The sequence below is a fragment of the Lepidochelys olivacea genome (genome assembly GCF_965140295.1).
Source record: "Lepidochelys olivacea isolate rLepOli2 genome assembly, chromosome: 9".
Lineage (NCBI taxonomy): Eukaryota > Metazoa > Chordata > Testudines > Cheloniidae > Lepidochelys > Lepidochelys olivacea.
Window position 1 is genome coordinate 26976675 of NC_140419.1, and position 12110 is coordinate 26988784.

The 12110-nt window shown below is 39.4% G+C and overlaps 1 protein-coding gene across 1 annotated transcript; it reads right to left on the bottom strand.

Moving 5' to 3' along the window:
- Window positions 1-5094: 5094 nt before the first annotated feature.
- On the bottom strand, window positions 5095-9961 carry SUCNR1 (succinate receptor 1). The gene is made up of 2 exons (XM_084638666.1): window positions 9911-9961; window positions 5095-7103 (listed from the first exon to the last, which is right to left on the bottom strand). Exons 1-2 carry the CDS (start codon window positions 9911-9913, stop codon window positions 6117-6119), a joined length of 990 nt encoding a protein of 329 aa, XP_084494792.1. The 5' UTR covers window positions 9914-9961; the 3' UTR covers window positions 5095-6116.
- Between the last annotated feature and the right edge of the window lie 2149 nt (window positions 9962-12110).

A 12110-nucleotide genomic window follows, 5' to 3' on the forward strand; every position in this document is an offset into this window, starting at 1 on the left:
ATCTGGGTGGGGAAATTGTATGCAGGGCCATGAATGTGGGGCTGGGGCAGGGGGTTGAGGTGTGGGAGGGAGTGCGTGGTGTAGGAGGGGGTGCAGAGTGCAGGAGGGGGCTCAGGGCAGGGGATTGTGGTGCGGAGTGCAGGAAGGATTCGGGGTGCAGGATCCAGCCCAGCACTGCTTACCTCAAGTGGCTTCGGGGTGGCAGTGGCGCGCAGCAGGGCTAAGGCAGGCTCCCTGCCTACCCTGGCTCCACACCGCTCCCAGAAGCGGCCAGCATGGCCGGCAGTGGCTCCTGGGGGTGGGGTGGGGCAGGCGACACTGCTACATGCTGCCCTCACCTGTGGGTACCACCCTTGAAGTTCCCATTGGCTGCAGTTCCCTGTTCCTGGCCCATGGGAGCTGCAGGGGGCGGTGCCTGTAGGCGAGGGCAGCGCGCACAGCCCTCTGCCCCCCACTCCCTCAGAGGCCTCAGGGATGTGGTGCCGGCCACTTCTGAGAGCGGCATGGGGCCAGGGCAGGCAGGAAGCCTGCCTTAGCCCTGCTGCGCCACGGGGTTGGCAATCCGGCAGGCCTGATTGGGTCGGATCCGGCCTGCAGGCTGTAGTGTGCCCTCCCCTGCTCTAATGCATAGAGCATTGGCCTGACACTCAGGAGAGGAGGTTCTATTTCACTTAACATCCATGCCTCCATTGTCTGGCTATGCCAGGAGCACAGGAGACACTGAGACATGGTTTAATTAGGCTACACCTTTATTGCTAAATATCTGGGAGTATGCAGTAGATGAAGTACATTGCAGGTAATTCCATAATCATTTACATATAGCTAGGTGGGGCTGCTGTCCGCCTTCCCCGTTTACCCATCCTGGTCCCCCAGCCAACCTGCTGCTGGGACCTCACCCCCCACTTCCCCTTGAATGAGCATTAAGGGGCCTATAAAGGAGAAGGGGTACCTGCTGTACCAGTGAAAGAAGCCTTGAGGCCCTTCCCTCCTCTATCCCCCACCCCAGCTTCCACTCCTTTAAAGAATACCTCCACCAATCCATTTTATCTGATCACTGTATCTCTTCCATACAGAGTATCTGGCCATCCACCCCACACTTGCATAATGAGTTGTGCCATCATAACTTAACCCTCATTTCCTTTTTGCCCCAACTAAGCCCCCAGCCTGCTGTGGGGATGGCAAAAAACCCACCTTGCCTTGGCCAATCTGGTAGCAAAGGATAAATTCCTTCCCAGACCTCCTAGAAAGGAGCGACTAGCGTAAGGTCCACAGTGGAGCATGACAAAACCTGCTATTTAACTATCTCCATGGGTGGAAGTGTTGATACTGCTCTGCCTGGGCCAGAGACTGGCAAAAGAGATTTATTCTGCACTGGCATGAACATAAATAGTTCCCCCTTTTTTCTGGTCATGGGGGAGTAGGGGGAAGAAGGGTCAGCATCCCCAGGCTGACCAGGTATGAAGCTGCCACAGCAAGTCATTTTCTGGCTCTTAACAGGGCACACACATATTTTCCGACAAGCCAGACAACGCACCCCACCCCCAGCTTAATGTGTGGTGAGGTCATTCACCCACCCTTTATTTGTCTATTTAATTTGAAAGCTATTAGGGGCAGGGATTGTTTCTTACCAGGTGTTTGTAGAGTGCCTAGGATAAGGGGGGGGTCTTTAAGTCCTACTGGAAAAATTAATAAGCAGGTGCAGAGTCTGTCATCCTAATAGTTCATAAGTACAACAGGGAAGACTTACACTTCTTTTCCGTGGCTAGCACTGTCATGTAATTTTATGTGGTGAAGTGAAAGTAAGTGGGCAGCGTTAAGGTTGATATGGGAATCAACTATTTCCAGGATGTTACTTAGGTTTCATTTTAAACTACTGGTAAAAACAGTCCAACAGCTTGACTTCCACAACAATGTAGTGGCAAAGTAATCATTTATATCTGTTTCATTCTTTTGGATTTAGATGAGATTGAATCAGCATGCCTCTGGTTGCAGAAACCCTGAAACCTGAGTCAGGATTACATTTTAAATAACCCTGAAAACAACATTTTTGATTATGGCATGCACAAGCCTCAAGTGAGAATGGTTTAGTTATGGGGTGGAAATAAAATCTTACCTTCAAATTGTATTATGGCCCTGCATCAACAGGTGCAAGGCAATGTTCCGTGAGCTGTATAGATCATTCAGAGTACATTTACTGCTGTTGAACGTGGAGTCCCTTAATACTGTGTAAACAACTGAAGTCCACATCCTGCTTTAAAAACCATCTGAATACATCAGATACAGACCATACCGGCACCTTTCCTGAGGTTTGGTTTTTATTGGTAATTCATACCAGCAACAACAACCACCAGAAAAATCTTAAATGTCACCTAAGCCTTCTGGCAAAGCTTAGGGTTTCTCTGTAGGACTCCTCTGATTCAGCCTCCAATTCCCCATGTCTGAAGAAACAGCCCACTCTTAATTATAGACTTTGTTAGTTCCAGTCAAGCTAATTACCAATGTGAGTTAGTAGTAATTATTCTGTATCTTTATGCAGAGTTTGAGCAGCCTGACACTCAGGAGGGAGGCTCAGTGGAGGAGCTCTGCAAACTCCGATCAATTACAGCTCACCTAATGACAGGTTTCAGAGTAGCAGCTGTGTTAGTCTGTATTCGCAAAAAGAAAAGGCAAATTCATTGGATGCATTCAGATGAAGTGAGCTGTAGCTCACAAAAGCTTATGCTCAAATAAATTGGTTAGTCTCTAAGGTGCCACAAGTATTCCAGCTCACCTAATGTTGTAGCCTGAGAAGCTCATTGCTGCTATTAGTCAGTCTACCAACAAGCTATTGGCTGCAGCAGCTTTGCTAATAAAGCAGTTATTAAACCTGTCCCTGGATTTCTTTTTATGAGACTGTAAAACATGTTGCAGAGTTTGGCCTGGTCTACAGGCAAAGTTGCACTGGTCTAATTTAAGATTTGATTTTCAACCAATTTAGTTACACCACTGCCAGAGGCACTCCTCGTTTACTTTAAACCAGGGCTAATTCTGTTTAGGAATCACTTCAAGGTGAACTGAAATAAGAGTGTCCATGCAAGGGTTTGCACTGGTTTAACTAAACCAAGGCAAGTTTATGTGTGGACAGCGCTTTAGGTCCTAGTCCTGTGGCTTACTTATTGCATCTGTAACAGCTAAATGCATTCAACTCCCCTGGAAAGAGATGATTTGGGGGAAAGTCGGAGGAAGAGAGTTGAAAGCACTCAGCAGCTTGCAGGAGCCACTCAGCATCTCAGAACAAACCCATCTTTTGCAAGACATGTGAAAGCACAGACTAAATTAAAGTCTCATGAGAAGTTGTACAGGTGTTGTGCTTAGACTTTATTGCTGGACTAGTCAGGAGGAGAAGTGAAAAAACCGTTATTTAAACCAAGTGTCTTTCCTAACTGATGCTAATAACTTTTTTATATTAAAACAAGTGTTATCTATGCCTGAACCTAACATCTGAGTGTTTTCCTTCTGTGAAAGCCCCTTTTAAAATGGATGAATACCTATTTTAAAATGTAACATTTAACCAGATTATTGGAATTTTGCATATAAACACTTGTCCTTTGGTCTGAGCATGTTTTATGTCAAGTTCCAGGCTCAAGTGAATAATGGCTGCTTAGTTTTAAGTATTGTGGTTTAAAAAAAACCAAAACAAAAACAGGAAACTTTGATAATGAAAATGCAAGCAGTCTTATCTGTATCAAGGCTAGCATGCAGTGCTGCCATAGTTCATATGATGGATCTTTTTCCTCACTGACAAGGTGATTTGAGATTATGCAGATTTGTTACAAAATCAGTGGGTGTCAACATTGATGTTTTATGCAGAAAACAAACTAGTGTAGAAATGGAGGTTTTATGCACATTACTCATTTCAAATCAAAACCTGTTTGGATTAGAGTGCAAATATTGTAAGATAATGCAGTGAACACTTAGTATATAGTTTACAGGGGCTATGCTAAAAATATGTATTTTACTTTTATTTTAAAGAACTCTTTCAAATATGGCAAACACACCTGTCATCTATAAAAACATTCATACCTAGAATGGGAAGGAAGGATCAGTGATACATACTAGAAAACTTACTGTAGGGGGGAAAAGCTCCTGCCCTGGCTGGAGCTGGATTAGATTCCATCTCTAATAGCTATGTTCCTTGTTATTGGTCTCATTTGGCTGTAGAAGCCAATTTTCTTTTGATGATATTGAAAAAGCTACGATATTAGCAGACTAAAGTGGAATGCAGATTACTATCTCACCTGCAAGGGAGCATCAAGTTCAGCTAGAGTTTGCTATGAATGAGGACTGTACAGTCTTCAAGTTATTTTTCCCACAGTGTGCTTTGCAGATAACAATTGTGAAAAAATTTCCTTTTTACCAGACTTTCCTCTTCTCTTTACCTGTCTACCGCAGATTCTCAGAGTGTGTTTTTTGTGGCAGCTAGTAAAATGGGTTATCTATAAACAGAAATGATTATCTACCTCGCAGGCTTATTGCAAGGCTTAATTCATGCTTCTAAGTAAGTTGAAATTGTTAGATGAAATTTACTTTGTAACTTTTCTGCAGAAGAAACTTGTTTAAGAACACCATGTGAATGAATAAAGCATGGAGTTTTTGCTCAGAGATCAAAAGCCACCCTTTCTCCCCCAAATTACACTCTATGGGAGATGCTGATGGAGGATGGGTGAAAACAGTTTCATGGTCCTGCTGAATTTCAAACCAAATAGCTCAGTTCAATGTACAGGGTAGATGGTTGGGCAATTTGCTGCTCTGATACTTAACAGGGCATTGAGGGTAAGATCCTGTGCTGGTGTAAGTTAACATTTACACCCATTGAAAGTCTGGTCTGAAATATTCAAATGTGTCAAATAGGAGACAAAGGCAGAGATCTCAGACAATAGTGTCCAAATGTACTTCATATTCAAAACATTTCAATTTTCATGCTGAGTTATTCAGTTTACAGGATTGTACTGTGTACTGAGAAATGCAGAAGAAGCTGTGGGAACATACATATTAAAAGCAAAACAGGTTTTTGAACTTTACATGCTGCATGTTTTATTGTCAGGCAGGTAGAAAACAAATTTTAAAAATACACAAACTATATCAGATGACAAAATAAAACAAACTTTGGGCCATACCTTGATGTTCTTACTTACTGGAGCGTCACCCGAGGAATACTACAATAAGGATTTAACTCGTCTTGCATAACAACTCTTAGAGCCCCAGTGCTTTATGGGTCCACAACTATCAACAGCGAGATGCCATATCCTAAACCAGGCCGTTTGGTTCCCAATAGGAACCATCTTTTTATGTACAGTACTTCATCATCCTGTGGAGTGCATTAAAGTGAAGTCTGGCTTGAGATTTGGACTTCTCTAGCCCAAGTCAGGTACCCGATAATACCTGGGCGCCAAAAGCAAGGTTCACCATTTTTTAGTTATTCAACAAATACCAAACACCCACACATATGATAATTTATTATAAAACTATTGAGCCCATCCTGGGATGCACCACTCCCTCCACAGTTCAACCAAGAATTGAAAGTGGCTCAGCCACTTACTGTTAAAGGTGAATGGTCTGTAGCCACACAGAAACAGTGTGAAACAAGAACAAAGAGAGGGCCATGGGGTGAATGTTGAGTGCGGGGTCTAGTTCTGCTACACGTCACAGGTGCGTAAGGTCAGCCCTCGGTCAGTATGTGGAATATGTCTGCCAGGCCAGCTGCAAGGCTAGTCACTAAAGTCCTGGGACCGACACAGCTACAACACCACTGCATATATTTTCTCTGCCCTCTGACAGACACCATCAAGACATTAGATTTCCATTAAGTTAAAAACAGACAAGTGCATAAATATTATATTCTTCTATCATATAGCAATACTTAGTCCAGTCCAGTCCAGTGACCCTTATTAATATAACCAGCTATTGAAGCCAGTGAGAGTTTTGCCTGAATAAAGATAGTAAGATAAGGTCTATTATGCAGTTGCTTAGTAATGGCTTCATTTTGTATGTACTAACCAACCCTAAATGAAGCTCGCTACATAAAGCCTCGATATACAGCAGTAAAAGCTGTCCCATAAACCAGGGTTCTTTATTCCTCAGGGTGTTCCTGTGTCCGAGTGCCTTGTCATCGCTTCATTTGCTGTGGGTGTAAACCTTTTTAAGAGTTGTCTTACTTTAGTCATCAGCATCTCCCTGAAGTGATCACCCATTAGGAAATAAAAGACAGGGTTCATTACACTATTTAAAAATGCAATAGGCCTTGTGATAATATAAATGGTGTTGATGATGTTCTGAGTACACACGGATAACTTCCAGGATTCCATTTGGGAGGCAATCCTTACATTGCGCATTATGTGATATGGAGTATAGAATAGTGAAAAGAAAACCAGTGCTAGGATGACTAAAGAAAGAGGTTTCTCAAGGGGCTGAGCAGCTGTGAGCTGCTCTCTACGTTTCTTAAGAAAGATAACCATCTTCATGTAAAAGAAGCACATAACACACAGAGGTATTACAAACCCCAGAAGAGTCAGGCACATGCTATAGATCAGGTTTTCTTTTGGATTTTCAGAACTTGCATAATCTGTACATTGGTTACCACTGGGAGTATTTTTAGATTCTATGAAGGTGATTATTGGCACCAGTTCAAGTATAACAAGGATCCATATGGCAACAGAGAAAACAACAGCTATCTTCCTCTTCTGTAGAAAATGATCTCTGAAAGGATATTGAATGAGCATATAACGATCAATGCTGATAAAAGTAAGGAAAAGGATGCTTGTGTATAGGTTTACATGCAGCATGAACCTGTTGCTTTTGCACAAAATGTTAGCATATATCCATTTTCCTTTGGAGTAGCTTGTCACCAACATTGGAAGTGTGCATAGAAATACAAAGTCTGATAATGATAAGTTAAATAAGTAAATATTGCCACTTTTCCAAACTTTCAGGCAGAATATGTAGCCAAAGACAACAATGCTGTTTCCGATGATGCCAAAAATGAACTCAATGGTATACATGGTAGAAAGGTAATACTTTTGCAGGGTGTTATCCATCTCCAGGCAGTCACCTGTCTTATTCACAGCCTGGGAAGTTAAAAAAGTAAAATCAATAATAAGAATACAATGACAATTACGGTGCTATTTTATTTTTTGATATCACAATGAATATTTCCAGTTCTGCAAAAAATGTGTCTTATAAACACTTGAAACAAAAAAGTTTAAGGTCTTGGTATCAAAGAGATGTAAAAACACAATGATAAAAACATACAGATGAAATCCAGAGAGAATTCTGCCTCAGTAGGAAATTGAGTAAGGACTTCGGGATTTTGTATGACAACATTTATTTTCCTGAGAGTCTCCCAGAAGACAGAGCACAAAGGTGATTCTGATTCTTAGTGTCCATTACACTACCAGTGTAAACTAAAAGCATTATGTTATACTTACACAGCACTGGGCTGGAGGGAGTGCGATCGGAGGGGGAAGAGAAAAAATACAAATAAGTAAAATCTGTCTCACAACAGCATTTTTTGGAAATCATCTGCTTTTGTGCCTGTGGAGCTTTACTCCCACATTTTACTCACTGCTTACTAAGACAGAAATCCCATCGTTTCCAATGGGACTTTTGCCCAAGTAAGGAATGAAGCAGCAGTACAGGATTGAGCAACTGGTATAACTCTGCTCTGAAGAAGTTTCTATTAGTCATGGTGGTTTAAAAAAAAAAAAAGCAACAAACTTGTTTGTTAACCAATAGGAATATTTGCTATTTATATATTCACAGTAATAAACTAATGATAATCTTGTTTGTCAGAATTACATGGAAACAGTCTTATAGAAGAAATAAGGTAGCTACAGCATGTACTGCAGTTTACATGTGCGTGTCTCAGGAATTCAGAGGCAACATTGAAGAAATGGAGATCTTGGAACTTGCAGTTTCATAGACCATAACATTATTTGTCTGTTTTTCACAATACGAGCCAATGCTCAACAGATTAAATCCAAAGTTCACAAATGTTGGCAGAGTCAGGGCCAGATCCAAATCCCACTGAAGTCAATGAAAAGACATTAGCTAAATTCAAGTTCAGAATAAAATTAGTGAAATTTCAGTGGTGTAATCTGTAAACTTTCATCAGTTCACAATTTTTGTAGCAAACATTTTACAAGTAAACCCCAGAGATCTATTCAGCTCTCTGTATGGCGTTTTATTATAATTAATTATTTGTATGACAGAGTGCCCAGAGTCCCATTCTGGCAAGCGCGGTGAAGTTGCGAGACAGTTCCTGTCCTGGAGAACTTTCAGCGTAGTATGTTTTCTGTATTTTAGCCAACATGTAACTATTTGATTGCTGCATGCTAAGGAAAATGCTTTATTAAGGGAATATAAGCACACAATTTTGCTTATTCACTCACTTTGCAAAGTTGTGAAAATACATTGTTCAGCATCCCTTTTTAGTGTAGGCCTATCTATAAATAATTACATTTACAATTTTAATTCCCTGATAATATAAATAACTCTAAAAAGGCAAATTACCCAGGTTAATTGAGAATAACATCCACAGTTTATTCACCTTCTACTTGGTTATTTAAAACTGTTTATTATTCTCCTTTTAGATTTCAGAATAAAATATATCACGATGGGCTAAAGAACCCTTGTTAAAATTCCAGAGAGGACTGGGAAGCAGTTCACCCACCTCTCCCCAACAAAATGCAAATTAGCCCTTGGGCTCAAAAACATTGCTTTGCCTTTAAATGCAGTAGATTGCACCCAGTATCAACTTTTGGGGTGGGACAAATCTGGGGGAAGGCTGCTTCTATATTCCCCAAATGACACAAGTTGACTATTGTGCTGTATCTTCAATGTACTCCATATATTTTTCAGGAACAAGTATAAACATTTCTGCTAGAGTATACCCAGTGAAAGTTTGTTTGCCAAGCAGTTTTGCCTTCTTCATAGGTTACAGTTATGAGAAATTCTTTCTATTTAAATGGGGAAGAACATTAACAGATTCTCTTATTACAGGCTAAGGAGGGAATTTTTGGAGGAGCCCATTATTAAAATATTGGCAGCACATCACTGACAACATATGGAGGGAAAATGAAATATAAGAAAAATAGAAATTAGATTACAATTTAAGTTCAATGAAGTCTCAATTAACACTTCCTAAGAAGGGAAATTACATTGTCTCAAAATCTGCTATACACATGGTCCTTAAGATAGTTACATGCTCTCTCTCTGACATTCCTATTTTAAATGTTTTGTATATTTATTGTTTATATTGTCTAAAATATATAAAATCTGTCACTGAATTATATGGGTAGCTGATAGCAAGATACTCTATTGCAGCAAGAAAAACAAACAAAACTTATTTTAAAGCTATGAGAGAAAGTAGTTATATGAAACAAAAATGTATACACAGATATCATGTACTAATAGATTCTTATAAAAAATATTGATAGAATCACTGCAAGTTATTGACTTTGATTAAAGCAACCCCGGATACTGCTTTTAGCTAGCCATTACAATTCAAACAATTAGGAACAAACTCAAACCTTTTGTTTAAAAATAAAAAAGTTTAAGCAACCAGATCACTGCATACTACATAAGCATTCACATTTTGAATGAAAAAAAAAAGTTAAAATATTGAAAGCCCCATTGTTCCATGTACATCCTGTAAACAGACTTACTGATCAGCTTCAGAGCAATATTCAGGGTACAGGTAACACAAAGGCAGAATGCGGTGCACTCTTCATTTAGTTGTTTTTATATGGTTTGCCACATCTTTAAATTTTGTTATTGAAGGGACAAAATTTTAACATTTTGTCATAAGCTTTAAAGAGTACAACACTGTAACAGTTTAATATGAAAGTCTAACTCACTAAAGATTACAACTTACCATTTTGTGGAATGAGTACTGTCTTAGTAGACACTCCTTCACTCATGACCAGATGAAAGCTTCTGGTTTACTAGAGTGCAACTGAGCACAGTTGTCTCAGCTTATTTTGCATATCATGCAAAGATAGTTAATTATTCAAGAGTACAGGGCAAATTGTCCGAGCTTGCTGTGTGGGAAGTTTCACTGAAGTGAAAAGTATTGCAAAACTTATTCTGAGTCAACTAAAAAACTAATGAAATAATTCTTCTTTGCAGAGACCTATTCAAATCTGACTATGTGCGCTGCCGTAAGTAGCCAGAAATTTTCTGGTGTGCTTACTTATCATATTTATTTTTAAATGGCTGGAGAATGCTGAAAGCATCTTTTAAAAAGATTTTGAATTCAGTAAACAGATGTTTAAAACTACTACTATTTCCTAATACTAATGAAATATTCACAGCAGGAGGATATGTATGGCCTTGTGGCTGAATCGCAAGACTAGGAGTCAGGAGATCTGGGTTATGACGACATTTCTCTCATTCATTCACTGACCTTGGGTAAATCAACCCACCTCCGTGCCTCAGTTTCCCCATCAAAATAAGCAAAATGACTCTTTCCTACTTCCTGAAGGTGTTATGAGAATTAATTCATCAATATTCATAATGTTCTTTGAGATCCTTAGATGGAAGGAAAGTTTAAACCATTGTATGTTTTATTGCCAGATTAATTTCAGTTTTCTAAGGATCAAGGAAACATTCATCAAGTTAACAGTTAAAAATAAATGCAACACACAGACAAATATAATCCTAGCCCTAATGACCAACTAGTCCCCCATATTAAATATTTGTCTTAGTTATTACAATTTACACTATTAGAGCAGAAAACATTTTAATACTTCCAAAGCTTTTTATTTTGCACTCCAGTGTTGTAGAAAAGTGTTGAATGTATTTTCTGAATCAGGGATAAATACTCTGCTACTGTAGCCTGGCACAGCATCACTGAAGTTAATATAGTTGAGCTAATTTATACCAGTGAATAATTTACCCCTCAGTTTCAAAATATGCGGGCTCATTTTCACTCTGAGATATCCACATATGCTGATTTACATGACTAAATGTTTCACATGAAAAAAACCCTCAGCTATTTATCTTCAAGCTTGATTTTCATATGCATATTGGTTTGTTGCACTCCTTTAATTTTATTTTCACACAAATTCAGTTTGCAAGCAAAAGTTTGAATGTTTTTGCATGTGCAAAAATTTGGTCATGATAGACAGTGTGCACAAAAATTAAGGCAAATAAATCAATAGTTTTACAGGTCAGGTTGGCACCACTCAAACTTTTGGCCCTGTATAGTGAATCAGGAATAGCCAAATTTGGTTAGGTAAAGATCAACTGTCACTGAAAACTAACAGTAAACTTTTTTTTTGGTATGTTTAAAAATAAGTTTGACTATAAGACCTATAGACCTGTCTCACACCAAAAAAGTACCACTAATTTCAGATTATATTGTACATGAAGGTTGCAGGCCCAGGTTCACAATTATTTATTTTTAAACTGGATGTTTTTGTGAAGAAGTTCATTAGGTCTGAATTTCAAGTAAACAAAGAAGAATTACTTTTTTTGCCCAGCTAATGGCAGCCTCCCAAGAATTACTGACTGGCCTTAAATCAATAATACTTCACAGTGGCCCAAAATTTATTTATTGAGATGGGGAGGGCAGTATGAGATCAAGAAAATAAGTCTGATTGCCCCTCAGGAAATACTGTAGAACTTTCAGAACATTTGTGCAATAAATTCCCACAGTTCAGTAACATATGTACAGTTACAGAGCACTGATTGCTTGTAACTAAGGCTAAACTTTAAATGATCAAAATCAGATTGCGACATAAACAGGATATTCATTGCAGTATTTCTTAGACTGATGGTATCTAATATTTGGATAGCATTATTAGTGTACATGACACTCCACTACATGTACTGTGTCAAAACAAATAATAGGTCCGTGACTCAAGGAGCATGCATTTTAAAACCAGAGGGTAGTGTGTGATATCCTCACCAGTGGCCTTGGCATGTCCTCTCATCCTTCTCTGCAGAGAAAAATCAACAGAGTTTTTGACAGCCTCACTGGCTCTACAGAAAATGCACCACACCTCTCTTCTTTACAGTTTGTCCCTGTAACTTCAAGTGGGTCCCTGAAAATACTAGGGAAAGTTCTTCCT